The sequence below is a fragment of the Struthio camelus genome, chromosome 19 (assembly GCF_040807025.1).
Source record: "Struthio camelus isolate bStrCam1 chromosome 19, bStrCam1.hap1, whole genome shotgun sequence".
NCBI classification, from domain to species: Eukaryota; Metazoa; Chordata; class Aves; order Struthioniformes; family Struthionidae; genus Struthio; species Struthio camelus.
Window position 1 is genome coordinate 3,514,214 of NC_090960.1, and position 20,870 is coordinate 3,535,083.

The 20,870-nt window shown below is 40.7% G+C and overlaps 1 protein-coding gene across 1 annotated transcript in view; it reads right to left on the reverse strand.

Moving 5' to 3' along the window:
• GNA13 (G protein subunit alpha 13) overlaps positions 1–20,628 on the reverse strand; it is a 30,160-nt gene extending 9,532 nt beyond the window's left edge. Inside the window, exons 1-3 of the mRNA XM_068913485.1 lie at positions 20,240–20,628; positions 18,210–18,436; positions 858–908 (exon numbers count right to left, since the gene is read on the reverse strand). Of these exons, the coding sequence (XP_068769586.1) occupies positions 858–908; positions 18,210–18,436; positions 20,240–20,600 (639 nt within the window). The 5' untranslated portion in view covers positions 20,601–20,628. The remainder of the gene's footprint in view (positions 1–857; positions 909–18,209; positions 18,437–20,239) is intronic.
• Between the last annotated feature and the right edge of the window lie 242 nt (positions 20,629–20,870).

The window sequence follows — 20,870 nt, forward strand, 5'->3', positions numbered from 1 at the left end:
AAACAGATTCTATTCTGTACCAGGTTTGTTTATTTTAAGGTAGATACTGCAAAAAGGTACCACTGACCTGTTTATCGATTTAAATTATTGATCTTAATTGGATATTAAAAAAACAAAAGCAGGCATCTTTGAAAATCCATTAGATCTGGATGGTTGAAGGGTAATACAGATCAACACACAGCTTTATAAATTGACACTACAGAATGAGTACTTCAAAAACCCTGTCACACTGAGAACTGTATAAGCAAGAAATGAGCATTTATTTTTCCTTATCTTGACAAATATTTAAGGGAGTTTTGCAGTGAGTTTTTCAACATACTTACCACACAATGCCTACATGCGGAATCAGCTGACAATAGCCTACTCTTTTCGATCCTGTTGGTCATGTTAGCTCTGTCTGGTTGTACCCAATCTGGACTAATATAGCTACAGCATCAGATTATAGTCCAACATCAAAATCTTCAGTCAAAAAAATGGTAAAAACTCAAAAAAATCCAGCCTGACCTGACATTAAAGGCAGAATAACAGTTACTTGTAAAAACATTTGATTTTTAGATTTGCTACAGTAAACACGGAGATAAGTGCTATTTTAACAATCTTCTGACTGGACAAGCATTTGTAACTTGTTTTTTGTTCAACTTCCATAGAAGCCGTATTTGCAGGCAGCCTCTTGGTCTTTGCTTTGCCTTATGTTTGTGACATGTCAGTGACGAACCGCTAAGATAATGGGACAGGCAAAGTTACTAAAGATAAAGCTAGTAGAGTAGCCACTATTTACAGTTGATCTGTTTAAAACCCAGGGATCAAAGACTATTTCAAATTCACAACTAAAAAAAAAAAAAACACACAAAACTTACTTGTTCTCCAAGTTTATCCAAGTTGTCCAAGAAATATTTTACAGATTCCCCCTAAAAAACAAAGCAAATAGTTTTTAAATAAGTGGCACACTGCATCCCAATAGTTTACATTCTGAAGTCCAGTTAATTTACCTAAATCTAAACCTAACTGGTGCAAGCTTTAATCACTATCTTTTTTTTTTTTTTTTAAAATCTGAAGAACACAACCGAAGTTTTATTTTTAGGTCAGTTAATATTTAAGCTCGAAAGGCATAGGCAATCACATTTATAATAAACTCCCAAGTTTAGAATTGCTAAATAAATTCTACAATGTTATTTCCATGGACTGCCCATGAAGCACCACAGAGTCAGACACCTTCATTATGAAAGGACGCATTCAATTCTTCTAGTCATTTGAAGAGTCTGCACACACAAGCATTCAGCTATAGAGATTAATCCCTCGAGTTGGTTCATTTATAACTGCATCGCCGTAAAATCCCATTTCTATAGGTACTGCACCTAAGCACAGGAAGCATTTAGCAGAAGGGGAAGAGAAAAACCACAAAAGATGAAGCTACAGCATTCTAATAGGCTTTCCTGTCAAAGACCAGGCTGGTCTTATTTTGGGGGTAATGAACTGAGCTCCATGCTGCAATGCTGCATGCTACCTTCCAAATTCAAGCCATCACTGCCCTTGCAAGTAGTAATTGCAGTTCTTAATCCCAATAACACAGAACTAAGGTAGGGTTTTGTGAGAACCCGAGCTACGGTCAACTCTCCAGAACCCTATTAGCGTGCTGGGAATAAAAGGAAGGAGGAACTTGTGTAAGGACGCTGCTGAACCCGAGTTCACTTGCAATAATTTAAGATTTTTTTGCACCATCTTTCAGAGAGCTTCCTGGTCTAGGACCAGATTAGTCCAGAGGCAATAGAGCCATCCTAGCATGATGCTGTACCCAAGCTAATAACCAGCCCCGAGACCAGTGGCACAGCAGATTTCAGCGCTGCTCATTCACTCCAGCACAGCACTGCATAAGCATGAGTCAGAGTGGCACAGCTGTATTCGCGAGTCAGCACCAGAGCTATCAAACTCATCTGGATCCAAGCAGGCTTCCTAGCACTCACTCAAGCAGCTACATCCACACTTCTATTTATGTCTGCTCCAGCTAATATGCCCACAGAAAATGGAGGTTTATCATCTTAAATGATTCTGTATTACTGACGGAATTTATTGCAAATGAGGAAAGTACCTTTTAGGATTCTCAGCATCATGACAGAAGCAGAAATATGTTTGCCTTTAAAAGCTCTTAATTACCAAGCTGTATCTGACTTTCTTAATAGTAAATACACAAAGAAAATCATCTGTATTCCCACTCGGCAGATGGGAGAACAGGAATGCTGGCTAAATTCTCTTGACGAGAAATCCATTAGTGTCCGAAACTGGGGCAACTATATCCAAGTTAGAGCAGTGAGACAGGACGGCAGTTACGCCCTGATGAGGACTTTCCCTCACTTGAATTTGAGCTCTTCAAAGTTATCTAGGAAGAGTATCAAACCTCAATATTAAACTGTGTCATCTAAGCAGCAGGAAGACGATCATATAAAGTAACAGTCCAAAAAGGAGTCTGGCAGATACCTAACCCAGGTAGCTTTGCAAGTTTTGGAGGTACTAAAAACAGTCACGTAATGAGAGTAGACACCAAACCTTACAGCGTGCAATTGGAACCTCAACCTTTAATTGGGCAAGACTGGGACTTTCATTGAAACACGCCTTGTGCTTGACACACCTACAGGGACAGAGTCCAACACAGATCTACTACCTTCTTTTACCTTCTATTTGCCTGAACACTACCTATTTTCTCTCTGATGACAAACGGCGGCAATAAAACTAACCATTTTAAAGTTTGCTTGGAGCACAGTAGCAACTGTTGGTGATGACTGTATTAAGTATTTTATGACTACATCTTTTTCAGTAATTCAGAAATCCATTCTAATCTCACTCCTGTAAAGGAAGCACAGGGAAAAGAGCATTCCCATTATACATAAAATAAATACACAAAAAACCTTGATGCACAAATCTATCGGGAGCACTTTTGCTTCAAGCTTCCCAAATAGGAGAAATAGTATTAAGGAGGCCTGAATTCTGATCCTAAAACCATTGTCTTTAGCTGAATACTAAAGATAAAATAAGGTTTAAGGTCGGACTTAATTTCTTTCGTAGATTCTAGTAGGTGTCAACAAAAACACAGTACTGTGCACAAATCAGCCAGATTCCAGACTCATTAGCTGTAGGTATTTATTCTAAAATACCTGGGCCTCAGAGCCTGTAAGTATGAATGTATGTGTGTATGTATGTATTTTAATCTTAGACAGCTCTTTTTATACTACTTACAGCAACGTTTACTCCCTAAAGCAGCACTAACTCTGCAGTGCTGGAATGCTCTCCTTTAAATCTTGGGAGCTTACTGCTACTGCAATGGATTGAGCTATTCTAGCACACAAGTAAACCACAGCCTGCAAAGGTCACAAAACAACACCAGAGGCAGCTTCCCAAAAGAGGGGATTTCCTGAAAACATGAATGCAAAATACATCACAGCCTGCAGCAACACTAACGCTCTAGACCCACACATCTAACAGCAAACTAGCAGTCAAAACACACATTAAGACTGCTAAAGTTTTTAGGCTGTCATGTATAAAGTTTCATGGCAGATAAACATCAAGGTGGGTATTTTGAAACTGAAAATGGGTTAAGCTATAAAGACATTCACTTACAAGCATAATACAGTTCAAAAAGCAGTGATGTACCAGTTTCCCTTCTCCTCCCCACCTTCAAGTTATTCACTGAGCGCTGCTTTATCAAAAATCCATTCAGACAACTAATATGACACACCAAGCAAGTGCTTGTCAACATGACTCAACCTAACATTATCTTTAAGGATAAAAGTTGTTCAGTCACCGACTTTTTCAGCTTGCATTCACTGAGAATTTAGCAGAGCTTCAAACTCATCATCTCTTCTTCCTTCTTATTCCAGACACCCCTCTACACTACACAGCTAGAAGCCAATGCCTTGACCAGAGGTAATTTTCCATCTGACCAGGACATTTCAATGTTAGTGGGCTAAGCACTGCTAACTACAAGCACACTCTTGAATTACAGACTACCATGACCAACAGACCGTGATGAGAACATACTACTGCAAAACTAAAGAGTTTTGACCCATTTAAAATAGTCTTCCAAAAGGCACCATTACAAAACAATCAAGCAAGACTTCTGATCCTTTCTAAAGGTGTAAACCTTTGGAAAACCTTTCTCAGTATTATGTAATATTGAGAGAGAGAGAGGGAGAGAGAGAGGGAGAGAGAGAGAGCAAAACAAAAACACTTAACACCACCAAGACAGACTTAATTCCAGCAGTTGTTAAAACTTAATAAGAGGATGATATAACCACAGTCCTGTGCAATAAAAACCTACCAAGGCCAAAAAAGACTGAAGACAGTACCGTTTCTGTGTCAGCCTCCTTTTTCGTAATGTTAGATACAGGACTAGATCGCACATTCTGTAAACCGAAGAGAGCGGCCGTTCAGCTGCATTCAACAGACAGCTGTCACATTATAAAACCTCCCTTCAGACTAACCCTAAGTTATTTGGTTTACCTGAGATGACTAGAAAAGAAACTGGCTTTCCCCACCCTGCCACAGTAATCATTGTTAGCTGACTGCGCCTTACTTCTGCTGCGCTGTTACAGCGGCCGATCTGCACCCGTACTCCCAGTGCGCCACAAAGGGGCCACGCCAACGACAAATACGACAGGAGCTTGAGAAACTGCAGATCAGCAGCTGTTAAAACAGTTCACTAGTTTTGCAGTAAATTCCTGTTTAGTGTTCAGACCCATGTTCTGTGAGCACATATGACAGAAAATCAATTAAAGATCTAATTAAGAAATACATACATACAGTGAGAAACTGAACTTACTTAGAACGTCTCTTCTACCAAGAGGTCCTTGAACAAGTCACGAAGCCAGAAAGATCAGATCTACGATTTTGTCTTTATGGTTAAAAAAGTTACAAGAGTCAGGAGTAGGGAAAATACACACATACTATTTACAATTATTTTTGAGATCTACTTACAAACACAGAGTAAGGATCAACTATTCTCAGACAGGTACCCAAAAGCTCATCCAAGCTAAATATAAAGGCTACTACTCTGATATAGCACAGCCCCTTGAACTTAGGGCTGCTAACATTCACCAAAGACCACATACTATATAACATAGCATGCTTCTGGTTGGGTTATGTGCAGGTCTTAACCTAGCTGCAGGTGAATGCCTTTTATTTCCCCCCTCCCCTTTTTTTTAAAATGCAGGTGAACTCTTTAAAGTCATTTTTACAGTTGAGCAGTTCTGAATTGCAAGCCTCTCAAGTGTGGTTTAAGGTTAATAATAATTTGTTTGTTACACTGCACAGACCATACCATTGAACTTACCACTGCCCATTTCCTTGTACTGAAATTAAAGCATAGGCCCAAAGATGCGAATATCAATGATAAAGTAAAACCTCGGCTTAAATATATTTCCGGCATGCACATTGACACACAGACACTTGAAGCAACAAGTCCTGCAATAAACCAATGCAGTAAAATGAATGCCTTACACATCAGCTTCAAAGATCTTCCGGTGTTAGAAGATTATGCTTTTTCACCTTTAATGTAGAATTAAAATAAACCATATTATCATCTTGGACTTCAAGCAATCACTTTGCTTGTAAAAGATGCGCTTTTTTGTTTAAATGGAATGTATACACCTCAGCTGTGGCCCTTCAACCTCCTCCCGATTCAGAAATGCATGTAAACCACAGGAAGTTGACTGTTAAATAACTTTATTCATAACTGTCAAGTATTCCATTTTCAGAAAGGTTTGATTCAAAACAGCTTATGTGCCTCCTGGAGTCTTGGTATCCCTACTGAAGAAAGTCAAGCCAAGTTATTTTATCATGAACATACAGTGATTTATAACTTAAAAGAAAACACATCTAAATCATATTCTTATCAAGGTACTTAGACATTACAACAACAGCTTCCCCTACAATACTGCATTTATTTTTACTTCTCTTGCTCATGCCTGCACAATGAAATATCTTCAAGTTTTATGTAATGTGCTCTTTTTACAAATACAAAATTACAGCTTGTGTAGGTCATTTACCTGTAAGGCAGCAGCGCATTATAACTGCTCATATGTGGTCTTCTGAAGTCCAACAGATTTTTTTTTTTTTTTAAATAAACAGAACACAGCACAGAGAAAGATTACTGTCTAAAATGTTGCTAGTTAGTGCCTAAAGCAAAGCAACCACAAAAATACTTCGGGAGGGAAAAAAAAAGACTAGATGAAATACACAACAGATGAACATATCTTTTAAACCCAGGAAGTGGCACCAATTTATTTGGTTTCCATGAAAACACTGTCAGTAATCAGAGTATGATTTGTGGAAACCTTTAACATAGCCAAATGGCTTTTTTAGCTCTTCTAGGGGAGCATGCATGGTACATTTTTTGCCAATAGCAATAACTAAAGAGAAAAAACATCAAATAAATATTTAGTCATCATAAGTTTTAAATAAAGAATGCACAATCTATCAAACCATCTAAGTTTGCCTGCAAATTCAGTGGAACACAGAGCTGACAAGACATATTAAGTATCTGAAAGAGTAAAATCACGTAGTTAAAGAAAACAAGAGATACAACTTAGTAATTGTAGATTAGAATTATAGGAACCACTAAACATTTATCTTCCTGACCTGACCCAAATTTCTAGGAAAAAAGAGGCAAAGACTTCATCTCCTAAAAAAGTTGAGCCCTTTTAAGAGCCTACTTTAGAGCAAGGACAGATGATAAATACAACATTTTCAGGGTGCTATGTATGCCTAGATTGAGATACAAGGTAAACCATCTATGACACAGGAAAAGCAGCCCTAAGGGAGAAAAAAGATGGAGAAATAACCAGAGTCATTAAAATTCTGCATCTCTACAATACCCTAATAATCTTTGTGGTATACAACTTCATTATGTATAGTTTTGGGCATTAGGGGTTTAATCCAGGTAAAAACGCATTTGGGAATTTTGTTAAAGAATCCAAGACAAAGATTCTTTAACTTTCATTTTCCTTGAAGCCCACCACACAGCTACTTCAAAAGATGACCGACTCTGAATCAATACTGCTGCTACCAAACTTTCACCAGATGCCTTCAAAATTTTAGGCATGGAGGCAATTCACAGAGGAACGTTTTAGTCAAATCAAAGCAGACTTCTTAGTGGGAGAGGCAGTCAAGAGCACTAGAACCCTCTCACCCCCAAACCAGGAATGCTCAGAGCATTACATGAAAGAGGCAGATGATCCAGACTACAGTTAGGCCATGCCTCAAATTAGGTACTGAGCTCAAACTCAAAATTCTCTTGATTGTTACACCAGTAAAAGTCAAATCAAGTCTTATATCCAGATCTTCAATTGATTCAGTTTCTTCCACTGGCCTCAGATTCTGAGATTTAAAACAAACAAACAAAAAAAAAAAACCCCACCCTTGACTCCTCAACTTTCAGGTTTCTACAAATTCATTCCTCTCACCACTCACTCCTCCCAGTGCTTTCTAATGAGCGTTTCCTCTTGTAAATATGTCCCAGTCAACAAAAAGGACAAAACTTTTATCCACTCACAGCTCTAACTTGCTTAAGGAACTGAGTTTAATAATAAAACAAAATATCCAAATACTTTTCCTATTTTATAATAGAAGGTCAGCAGGTTGCTTGGTATCTCCTGAGGTTGCGGGTGGGCGGGGGGGGGGATGGGACAGGACACGATAGCTTGTTTCCCATTTGCCACTCCTCTGCTCTAACGCTTGATACTGTTGTTTGTTTAAGCAGTGATTTTCTTAACAATGTTTCAGGAGTTTACAATAAGAATATACAATAACTCCTTTCAAAAAAGGCTGCTACAGTGAAGAGTGTCAATGTAAGCAACAGTACCATTTACATACCAAACTGCAATTCTGGGTCAAAATATTTGAAAGTGTGCTAATACAAAACGCATTTCCTGGAAAGAAATATGTTTCCTGTCTCTAAGGGTTAATTATGGCCACAGTTATGTTAAAACCAACATAAACATAAACTGGTTGCACTCCCACCAAAACACAGTTGTCTTCCTTTATGCCAACATGAGCCTTATTGCTGCCATGTGGTAAACCAGATCAGTGAACAGATCCATGTTAAAACTAATCCTTCCCTCTCCCTTCCCTGAGGAGGAGGACAAATTGCTTTAAAATGGCACTGCTGTCAATGGAGGCACTAATGGAAGCGTAGCCTTCAGCGGGCCGAAGTGCAGTTACCTTATGCCAAGATCAGACGTGTAAGGATCTCCTACCCTCCTCTCCAGCTCAACTGTTTGACTGGTTTAAGTCTCACCTGCCCATTCTTAATGGCAAAACTTAAGGACACAGGGATTAATTACAGCTTTTATAATAAGACTGGAGCATTTCACTTACAGACATTTGTTTACAGAGGAGTAAAAAATAACCCTATTCTCCCCCAGTGCATGTCACAAATGCGTCACAACGCATCCTACCTCTGCTCAAAGCTATCCTATTTCCTCTTTTCAGCATTTCCTGTGTACAGCTCTAGTTGTCTCTAGCTTTTTTCAGAGCAATCACAACTGCACACAGTGTAGAAGGGAAACCTTTCTTGCATTCAGCCAGACAAACTGCAAATCTGTCCTAAAAAAGAAGGGTTCAAGTCTTGACCCAAGAAAGTAATCTTTTATAACATCTTTTGGTAGCAGAGCAGAATTTGGATTCAGAAGAGCTGGATTCCATTTGGTGGAGGGCTCTCAATAACATGAGGCTACAAAAGAACCAAGAAAGGGAGGAGTCACACTAAGTTTATTTCATGACTGACGTTTTCATCTTGCATAAGGGTGTTAACAGCAAAAGGTGAAGGAGTTTAAGAAGGACTTTTAACCCAATAATATCCCTTTAATCTATCATTCCCTATTTACTGTGTAATCCAATTAATCCGTAATTCTCCAACTGTGGAGAGCAAATGAAGGAGCACAGAGCACGCCAACTCCGAGCTACCTAGCAGCATCTGGAAACCGCCGGATAGTCAGGAGCATCTGCTACAGCTGCCATACTCAAACAGTTGCAAATGGAAAGAGGGGAAGTCAGTCAAGCCACGTGCAAGCGATTCTCATACTAGATGTTCCAAACAAAGCTCCAGCATCAGATTTTTCTCCTACTTGCACTGAATTCAGTTTTGCTCTAGCCTTCAAATTGCTTACCATTCAAATTTGCTCCAATCAGTTAAACCATACAGAACTATAGCTTCTTCCATGCAAGACACTCGGTTATCCTATGGCCAACTAAACCTGGAAGACTACTTGAAATCAGAATGCACCATGTTCTATTAACAAATGAGAATTTTAAGCAGCTCTGGGTAGTTCTGGGTTGTATGAAGTGATATTCTGCTTGTATAATTCAAAAGGAAAACCCAGGAATCTGTTTAGCCTGAGACAATCTCCCACCCAAATTAAAAATCCTAGAAATACATGGCATTTATACTGGAGCATCACCTTTAAGATCACTGCTCCAAAACACGAAGCAGACACTGAAGCCTGCCGCAGCCTCTCCCAGAGAGCAAAGCCAGGTGCAGAAATACAATAAATAGCGTATGGGACACAATCTGCAGAGCCAGGACATCTAGCGAAGCTGCTTCTGTTTGCCAGAACCTGAATAGAAATTCTTCAGTGAAAGCAAGTTAGGATATGCTGTCCAGAAGATCAGCTGCATTTTCTTTCTTCAAAGGTTTATTTTTCTCCACTTCTCTCCCTCACAAGTATTTACCCTGCAAATCCCTCTTCCAGATAATTTACTTTAGGAAAGACACTGGTACTTTGCAAAAGATTTTCTAATTTCATTGACGGAACAGATATTTCAAGTCATGGCACGTATGGAGACGTAGTAGAAGTCATATGAAAGCATGCACTGACCAAGACGAAACAGCCACCTCCCAATTACTATTTACACTCTGGAAAGCATCTATATAAACTTCCAGTCTGTTTTGTGTGCAAAACATCTGAACTAGACTATAAACATTTGCTCTTCTTTCAGTGCACTGACCCACTGGCTCCATGACTTCATATGTTTGCAACTCAAACTGCATTTAATCCAACACTGAAGCAGCAGTGAGTCTGCAAATCTGCCATCCATCATTCAGAGCTTTACTTGCTTCCAAGCTGTACAAGACTGGCAAAGGCTTCTAAAAACATGACACATGTTTGGCACCTAAAAACATATCAGTACTACAATTTGTCAAATTGAATTTTAAGGTGCTTAAAAAGCCTATTATTACATATTCTATAAACTTAACCATAGCCTTTCAGAAGTAGAACCCTATAACTAGATATCAACGCACACACAGCAAAGTATCCCTAGGATTCAGCTTTATAACATGCATTTGGTTCCCATTTCAGGCTCATGAGAAATCCAGACGACCAAATGCTTTTTAGTTCCTTCCTCTAAGTCATTGACTCAATTAGCAGACTCCATTTCAGTTAAATTCTGGTACTTCTGTTTGCAAACAGAGCTAAACCAGCAGAATTAAATATTTGCGACATACTAAAATACCAGCTCTCGTTACAAGCTATCTGATGAGATTCAAGGATAAAATTACTAAGTCTTGAGAAAGATCTACACGCATCATTAGAAGAGTGTTTGTGTCTTTAGAAGTTGTAGAAGCTGTGTCTAAAGCACTCAACTTAACAGCATTTTGAGCTTGAATAAGACTCCCTGAACAGGACCAATAATCAAGAGGAGGCAAACATTTCACATCACTTGTAGAATTTCTTACTGGAAATTAAGCTATAGAGGGAACTGTACAACTGTTTACTACTGAAAACCGTTAAAGGTCCAAATACCATCTACATGCAAAATTTTTAGTAGATCACCACCCTGCATACCCCGTGTAGAATACTTCTGATTACAGCAGGTGTCAGTGCACTGCATTTCCTTGTCTGGAATTTCTGCATCCTCTTCTCTTTGGTCACTAGCAGATGATCAAAATGTCATGTGTCTAGTGAGAAGTGTTTCCAGTTGGTCTGCTGAGACTCCAGTCAGTTTGTTAAAAATGATTTATCTGGCATCATTAAACAAAGGATAAACATACAGAAACTCACGTGTGACTACTTGATTATGCTTTCCTGTACCTTTTACACATACAAACACACAAAAAAGGAGGGAGTGAAGGTGACTCTCCAGTTCCTTGATTAAGTCATTACACAGGCACGTGACATTCCAGTCATTTTAACTGAGGAGACTGGAAAAACACTGGAAAAACATTAAGACATGAATGATCATGACAGAGAAGCGTGATACATGGTACAGGGAATTAAGTGCTGTGGAAGGTGGCACACTGCCTCTTATAGCTTATGTTGTCAAGTCAAAACTACTGGGACGACAAAGAACTCTGGGTGTTTTCTACATTTAAAATCCCTTAACTTTTCCATGTATAGGTCCTAATGTTTATCATTAATGCTGACATGCAAGTGGAGAAGATACTGGACCTTACTCCAGTTGCTAACATGGTCTCTACATACATATGACTCTAAATATTTTCTTTAGTTACCTTTCAAATTTACCTTAGGAAACAATTTTGGTTGTAGAGAATACGGATTAAACAATCTCAGAAACTGACAGTTTATCATTTTTCTTTGGATGGAGCACATTTGTTGACTGGAGTTACTGAGTTGACCAATGCTGTCTTCTAAGACCCATTTAGTCATCTTTAACATACTATAAGCCAAGGCCTCATGTTCCAGAGCAACGCAAGGTACCATAACACACTGGATATCAACTAGATTTCACAGCAGTGCCTGTAATGCAACTCACTATTCTGACAAAAAGGCAAACTTCGCACCTTGTCTATTTCTGGACTGATCAGTGGTAAACTCAGATACCAAAAAAAAAAGCTAGTAGACACAACACTAGTATGGAGGATTAGGACAAAATGCTATATATAAAACACTAGTACAGCTATTCTACTGCTTTTCTGGTTTAGTACAGTCAGCTGTAGTTATGTCTTCTCACATTTTCTTAAGCAACTTCCTCAGTTACCACAGCCTAAAGCTTACTACCACTTTGCTGATTCTGTGCAAGAACTACAGCATGAACATGGAACGTTTTTAAATAGCATTCATCTCAAACTGAAATTCAGATCAATAAAACTGTCAAAACAAAGACATCCAAACACATCTTGTGCAACATGTGCTCAGCAAGAGCAGACTTAACCAGCCTCTAACGCTGAAATCTTATTACAGTAGGTTTAAATTAGGGAACAGCAGCACAAACCAACACTGCCCCTGGCACTGCACCTTATTCCTAAAGGATGCCATTATTTGCATAGGAAAAGATCACTCCATATTCTTTGCCTAAGGTGCAAAATTAATTTTACTCATATAGATGGAACATCACAGCTGCATTCATACCACATGTTCTACCAGCATGGAGATGTGCTGACAGCCATGAACACTAGAACTCTGTAGTGTAGATTGGGCTTATATTTAGTAAGTCATTTCTAGACAGACAGAGAACAAGTCCTAGCCATCGCTACCTTTAAATTGTGTGAAGCAATGCAAGAGACAGTGAGTGCTACAGGTATTAACATGTAGTACCTTGCAAGTTAGCAGCCAATAAGTAAATCAGCTTGAATACCTTTTGGTGCCAAGATCTCATGTTACATTGTAAGCAGCAGAAAGCAGCAAAAGCTCATCTAATCCATTTGCATTAATTAAAAAAAAAAAAAAACACTCCTGAGGACAGGTTCACCACAAACTACAGCCAGTTCAAGACGTGTGAAAGGCTAAGAAAGTCTCTTCCTCTGACTGAGCTCTTTAGGAGTTGCAGACATACACAGCACCTTCAAAAGGCCACTTACATTTTACTTTTACTGTTCATTTTATCAAAGCTTACATAGGTACAGAAACCAGATTTTTGGAAGAAGTATGACATGACCTTCTAGTCTCCTGCAACAAAGCGTTTAAGGAAACTATGGCACATGCTGATCAACACTGCACAGCTTGTTCAAGAGAAAATGTGGATAAGAACTTAGCACTCTGCTCCCACACTGTATTGTGGAAGTGTGTACTTTAAAAGCAGTGGTTCTCTATAAACAGATATTTGGATCACGCTTGAATTAAGGATTCCATCCTCTGAGGTTGTACATAGACCACATGGACAAGATATGTTTGTACAAGCTAAACATAGCTCACAATCCTTCAGAAAGTTGCTTGTGTTCTTGGTCAGAAGACAACCCAACATGCTTCTATTTGGCATGTGTGTGGGGATAACATGTCCACATCAAGACAGCTCCCATTTAAAGACCTCTCAATCTAGAGCCACATCTGTACTTAAAACTAATAACAATATTAAAAAAGATACTCAGTTGGAGCAGTTGTTAAAAAAAAAAAAAAGAGGAGAAAAGAAAAATTCATTCATACAGACAGACATCGCACCAATTACATTGGCCAGATGCAGCCTAACAACCACAGTGAGCACTCTACTTTGTAAGCAGAGACAAAGGCTGCATCAAATTTACTTGTAAACTTGAAGTTAAACTACAGGGGGTAAGGGTGAATGTATTTCCTGGGGGAAAAAGGGGGGGGGGGGGGGCCAGAAAAGACCATGTTCCTCAGGGAAAAAAGACTGGCTTGCATTACAGCATCAATGGGCAATTCCAGACCAGTGCTCTCCAAACACTTCGGTATTTTACAGCTAAAAAGAAAAAAGTTAACAGACCAGAAGAGAAGAACACTGGAAAGGGGAAGAAGGCAATCACAGAAAGCAGACACTTACAAGGTGCAGTAACTCACAGATGCTGACATAGAAAATCAAATCTTAATTTGGAAAACTAGAAAAATTGGCATTTAGCATTAAATTAGCATAACGGCTCATTTGAAGATAATCCAGATCAATTAAAGTATTATGGTAAATCACCATTACCAAAGCACTAGCACATGCATTGAATGCTTTCTGGCCACAAACCAAGGAAAAAAAAAAAAAAAAACAACAACTCAAACCTCCTCGTTGTTTAACGCCAGTGTTAATGCCTTTATGGAGTCTTATTAATATGAATTTAAAGTCAACATAATCTTGTCTGCAGGGAAGGAAAATTAGCAAGTTCTCAAGAACCGAGTCTTTTCTGAAGATTTGAATGACCCATTTCTAAGCAGAAATTTGTAAAGCATTCTTCCTTCCAGTTATGGCAACAATCCTCGACAAATCACTTTCGCAAAAAGTAAAGCCAGCAGATGGTAATTGGTAGCTCTAATCTTTCCAAGGGTTTTTACGAGTCATGCTCACCGTACACATGCCATCCTGTTATTTGATGTTTGGCAGACCTATGGATTGGGGAAAGAGGGGAAATAATTCATATTTAAGTACAGAGCAGTAGCAGTTATTTTACACAGAATTTAAGCAATAATCAGTGTAATCCCAGCACTGTAGCTAAATACAGTAATTCTGAATTAAACAAATACATGACCAAATGGCGAATGCATGCATTTATAGAAACACTGAGTGATTTGGATCTCAGGTCCTTAGCGAAGAAGATTCTGACATCTGTCTGAGAAACTTTTTGCCAAAAGTTTATGCACTCATGCATGCCTCAATATGAAAGCCACCTACGCACGTCAAGCAGAACATAACAGAACTGAACACCTAGTCCCAGAAGTAAGAAAAGATCTGGGAAAGGGAGGGAGGAAGACATCTTAATCCTGCAAATCAGGGGTGTGGGGAGCATTACAGAAGATAAACATTGAGAGTAAAACTGACACAATCCAGAAGCTACAAGCTGCTGAAAGGCTCCTGAAGTTCAACGTCACAAATCTGATGCAGATACTGTTAATGAATCACTTTCAGGTTCTATGTTCGTGGACTTCAGAGAGAGAAGCTGAATATTGACTTCATAGCTGTTTCATAACATGGGCATCCACGCTTTAGAAAGAGGAAGACGTCAACATCTGGCAGCCTAGTTTGGCTTCAAACCATCTATCTTCTTGGGAATCGTTAGGGTATAGTCGGGCACATTTTGAGGAACTGTTACCTATGGACCTGAAAAATAATACATTTTGCTGATGCTTTGCAGTGGCCATTTGAGGGTTGCTTCTTTCCAGCAGAAGTAGCAACGTAATGTTCTCTTGTACACCATACAGCCTCACCAAGATTCAGAGGCAGAACCCAGAAAAGCCCAACAAGAATGTCAGAGGAAATAAAATCTTACAGTAAAATGAACAATGTTCTCCAAAAATGCTACTCTGCAACACAAAACGCTACAGAGAAACTGCAGCAAAACTAACAGTAGAACTTGAAGTCGAACACGCCTTTTCCTGTCTTCTATAATCTGATCTAGCACTTGCAGGCATGTCACAAAAGTAAACAGGATCCAGAGGTAAATGCACATCCAATCATCCTTACTGTATTTCATGGCTACTTTAACGGCAGTTCTATGTAAATGCTGATAGAGTACAATGACCGATGACAGTGTCATCGCTGCCTCTACACATTGAGGGTTCATGGTATTAAAAAAAACAAAAACAAAAAACAATTAGTGCAATTCACAGGAAGGGTAAAAAGTATTTATCTCAAGATCAACAAATGTTGGTAGCAAACATCTAAAACCATCCTAAAATTATCTCTACCAAGAATAACCCTTTAATATATTCAAAGTTTATGGTGCATCTGAGTAACTCTCATCCTTCTTTTCCATTGTCAAAGAAGCCGAAAGCTCTTAAGACATGACTTCAAAAGTGCTTCTCCGTCAACGACTCTCACACCAAATTCAAGAAATGCAAGCTCATAGCTAACACTGATGTGAGAGACAGCGTATAAAAGCATTCTTACAAAGTACCTTCCTCACTGTTACTAAATACACTGCGCCAGCACTGGACACTTCCTTAACCACCAGTGCCTCAAAGCAAATCTCAACAAAAACAGTCAACCTTTACAATCCTGTAAATGAACATTTCACAAGTACAAACATAAGAGCTAGGAAAACTCCAGTTAAATTATTAATCACATGCTTTTTTCTCCACTCCTCCCTCTCTCCTACTCACCTTATTCATCTACAACTGATTCTTTCCTTTCATTACATTTTTTGCCACATGCAGTTGAACTAGAAGTAGATAAGTTCATATTTTCCCCCTCCTCCCCATTTTACAGCACTAACAATTTTCAGTCTGTAATCTTTACTTCAAGAGTCAGCACTCAACAGTACTGAACTCTCCACTTCTCTTTCAGCTTCCCCTGTTCTCCCTCCTACTGACTTGGATATGCCTGTACCTCCCTTCTTAACCGATTTGCGTCTTCCTTCCATGTTATGCTACAGTTTTTACACAACTTAAGTTCTCAGAACACGTTTCCACAAAGCCTGTCAGCAGATACGGCAAAAATATGTACTCCTTCAGGAGTGTTCTGCTATTCCTTCGCCCACACTGAGCTCTGTCATAACTTAAACTGGAAGCTTACCGGGGTAGCAACCAAGACTTCACGCTTGGCTAGCGCTGATCACACTGCCTGCACTCAATACAATGACATCATTCAACATTTTTTTTTTTTAATGTTTACAACTTGGCATAAATATCTTGGGTTGAGATTTTGAAAGGATTTAGGAAATAAAGCAATGCAAGTGTAAATAAAGCAGTCAACTTATTCGCAAAATTGAAGATTAGGGCAGTATTTAACTATTAAGAGTTCTTTTAAAAATATTCTCAAGTTCAGCCTAAAGCATACTGTGATAGAGATATATTTTCACAGAGAGCACAATACAGATTTGGGGACTAACAAAAGAAAGCAGTCGTTTTCTCTGATAGATTTCAGAAGAACACATATACTTCAAACCCTACTCAAAGTGAAACTCTACGTGCTTCAGTTATGGAAAGAACCTACTTGTCAGAGACTCAAAACGACAGAGGCGGCAAAGGAAAAGGGAGCTATCTAGCCCAAAGTCACTAAACATGCTTAATAAAAGACAAAATTTTATTTAACAGATTTTAAAACAGATTACTCCATCACAACAATTACATCCCTAAATCACATCTGCACCAGAAGAGGATCTTGAATTTAGTAGAACAATTACCCCTTTATGATCCTTCTGAAGGCAAAACTCAGTTTTAATACAATTCCTTTAACATCCAACTGTACCGTCACATCAAACGAATGCAAAGAGCCACGGGTCTTATTAGAAACTTATTTACACAGCACAGAACAAGGCCCGGCAGTTGATAGGCTACTCGAGCATTTGCCCATTCTACATTCTCTGGAAAAAGTTCCAGGATTAGGCCAATACATATTTATAACAAGTATTTACACAACCTATTTAAGTCAGTGTATGATTACACAATTGTTCATAATAGCTCAACAGGAGGCACCATCACCTGTTGTTCAGATTCACACTAACACAAAGGTTATTTTTAAGACGTTAAAACATAAAGCCACTTAGGTTTAATAGTTCTGCAAGAACAGAACATCAGATTTAATCTATTTTAAGGTTCTCAAACTGCCCCACCCCTAAAAAGGTCTTTAACATTGGCAATTTACTGTGCAAGTCTACAAATGAATAAACGGCAAGCGTAACAAAGTCTTCCTCTCCTTTTGCAGCATTAACATATAAATTGAGTGAAGGGACAGTTTAAGCTCCAGCTCAAGAATCAAGATGTGTTTCCTTTTTTCTTTCAAACTCCACTACTGAACTGTGTACTCCATCTTCAGCTGAGAACTTCAATATAACAAAAACCTCATTACATGAGAATTAACATACACGTTTAAATTTAAACAGGAAGTATACACAGGGAATGCTTGCAAGATAGCTCAAATTGGAATTGAGAAGGGAGTGGTTTTTAAATTCTTCTGATTAACCCATGCATATCTTTTCTTAAAAATCACAATACTATTAAGCCTTTCTTTATTGTAATCCAATGTTTTTTTAATGCCAATACACTATTTAACAAGGGGTCAGAATAATCATATGGTAAACACACTACACAGCTTCTAGCCATCAGCTCCTAGCTTAGTTACGGAATTAAAAACTCTGTGTCTCAGTTCTCTCACACATGAAACGAGGACAACTGTGTCAGAGCTCTTTATTATTCTTGGTTTAAAAAAAGAAAAAAGGAGTTAAACACATCTGTTTACAATACCGTAGTGTAACACTCAACCATTCAAACACGCTTAACATTCACATGGAGGCTGCTTGATCAGCGTTTCATTGAAAAGCAATATAGGAACAAGACATCATACAAGACATCATACACGCTCAACTAAAAACACTGAAAGGCAAATCTTACCAGCTGGAATTCTCTGCGCCTGTCATACGCATGCTGGATACCACTATCTGCCCATAGCGCTCTGATAGCTGGAAGGTACTGTAAAAAAACCGCTGTCTCCACCATTCCTTGCACCACTGTGACTGACCGCGTATCAAAAGCCATCATCGTATCTCCATTGCTCTGGTTGGCGGGATCTCCCCAAGGAATATGAAGTTTCTCTCTGGCATCTACGAGGACTCTCACACCTTCAACAACATGAAAGAGCATCGCAATTAGAATTTCTCAGCATCTACTGTTTCACTAGCCTACAAGTTTGTAAAGACTTGAACAATGCACTTACTCCGTGTGCAGTCAGAGTTCAATAGGACTAACCACACAGTAAGAAATAATGAAATGTCTGCAAAATTGACTCAAAGCATTAAATTTTCAAGTAGCCCCTGAGATATTTGCTACCAGAAGAACACAGCCCTGATCACGACCATAATATCCATAGTACCAGTACAACTCTCGCAGAAGCACTACTTTTAGTGAGTAAATCCGTGCTATCAAAACTCTTTAACAGATATTTACACTTTTTTTTCTGATCCCCAGAACCATTTTCTGGCTGTTACACTGACCTGGCGGGAATAATAAGACAAATGAAGCACGTCTAAAAGCTCATTTCAGAATATATTTAACTATCTGAGGCCTTATTTTAAGGTTTCCTAGTCATTGTATTCTAATGAGCTTGGTATCTACTTATACCTACTTGCAGAAAGTAGCCACTGCTATTAATATTTTCAGAGCTATGAAGGAAACATTTACTAAAACCACAACTTCTAAATTTTACGTCTTTACTTCTTAAGTGCAGAAGGGATCTTATCACCTAAACATTGTCACACTTTTTTTTCTTTTTTGCAACAGTAAATATTCTCTAGTAGAAGCTGAACATTTTAAACCTGCTTTACACAGGACTTCAAAGGAAAAAAAAAAGGAAGAAAGAAAGAAAAGAAAAATCGTGTTGTGCCAAGGCTGATAACGCAATGATAACGCAAATGCAAGGAAATAAATTCTGGTACTAGATTTAATGATGGTGAGGGAAAAAAACAAAAATAAAAAGAAAACTCCAGAAGAAAGAACAAGCAACCATAAAGGCACGGGAGAGGCATAAGGAATCAAGATGTACTAACAGCTGGCTCTATAACAACACACTGGTTCAACATCGTCAGTACCATCTTTTCAAGAATCACTGCCTTTTCCATCTGTCAAAACCTATGACTGCAGGAACGTAGCTACAAAGTAAGATTTGCAGTTCTTGCCTGTGTGCTTTTACAGAGTAAAAGTTACCTGATTTTATTAATAGACCATAATAAGGTTAATGTACCTGCTCATAATTGCTACTACCCTGCTATTTATAAATAGGCTTGGTTTATAAATAGTTTTCTAAAGCAATTCTCTTTCAGAATCAGCAGGACTTAGGCCACAAAATACCCAAGCCCCCCCCCCTCCCCAAAACTCGGGGCCGGGGGTCTTACAGCGCTTCGCTATGTTGAGCGACTTAGTCAAGGCTTCGCTCGGACGCGACACAGTCCAGCTCGAAAGCCAGGCGAGCAAAGGCAGCGATGGAGGGAAGAGGGAGCAAACGCGGATGACAGCGGGGAAGTCAGCGGTCGGCTCCTCAGCCATGTGCGCAGGCTCCCGGCACCGCGGCTCCCAACGGGGCTCTGCGCGGGGGGGGGGGGGGGGGGTTCCTCCGAGTGGATGTGTCAGCCCGGTTGCCGGCGCCGCGCCCTCCCGCAGCCAGGTGCGCGCTCCGCCCGTCCCCCCGCCGCTCGCTGCCGGCCTCCCTCCCTCCACCGGCAACGGCCGCCGCGCCGCGCCGCTGCTCCCCTCCTCCGCCGGGCCCGGCCCGGGCCACCCGCCGCCCCGGGTGCGTGTGTGGAGGGGGGAGGGGGGGGAACGGGAGGCGCTGCCCGTGCGGGATGGCGCCGCGACCCCCCCCCCCACACACACCCCACAGCGGGGCCCGGCCCCGTCCCGTCCCCGCGGGCGCCGCCGCCCTCACGCACCCTTGATCACGTTGCTGTAGATGGTGGCGCGGAACTCCTCGCGGGCCGCCCGGTCCCAGTCCTGCCCGTGGATGATCCGCATCTGCTTGAGGAAGGTGGACTTGCCGCTCTCGCCCGCCCCCAGCAGCAGGATCTTGACGAGGCGCTTCACGTAGGTCTTCTCGCGGTTGAGGCACTTGTCGATCTCCTTGGACTTGCGCTGCTGCTCGGCCTCGCCGCTGGTGAGCAGGCAGCCGGGGAAGCAGCCCGACAGCACGGAGCGAGACGGCAGGAAGTCCGCCATCTTAGCGAGCACTGCCAACGAGGGGAGCGGCCGCCCAGCCCGGCCCGGCCCGCAGCAGCCCGCTCTCTGCCCGCGCATGCGCGTCCGCCGCCCCGCCCCGCCATGTGACACCTCCCCCCCCCGCTCCCGCCGGGCACGCCCTCTCACGTGACTGTGGGCGCCGCCGCCGCTGCCGCCCTGCGGCCGCCGCGAGCGGCCTTCGTCACGTGACGCCCCTCTTCCCGCCCTTCACCCGCAGGGCTCCCCCAGACTGTCACGTGACCGCGGCGCGAGCCCCGCCCACGAGCGGCCCTCACAGGAAATGGCGGGAGGGCGGAGGCGGCGGTTAGACGTGTTGAACGCTGCTGC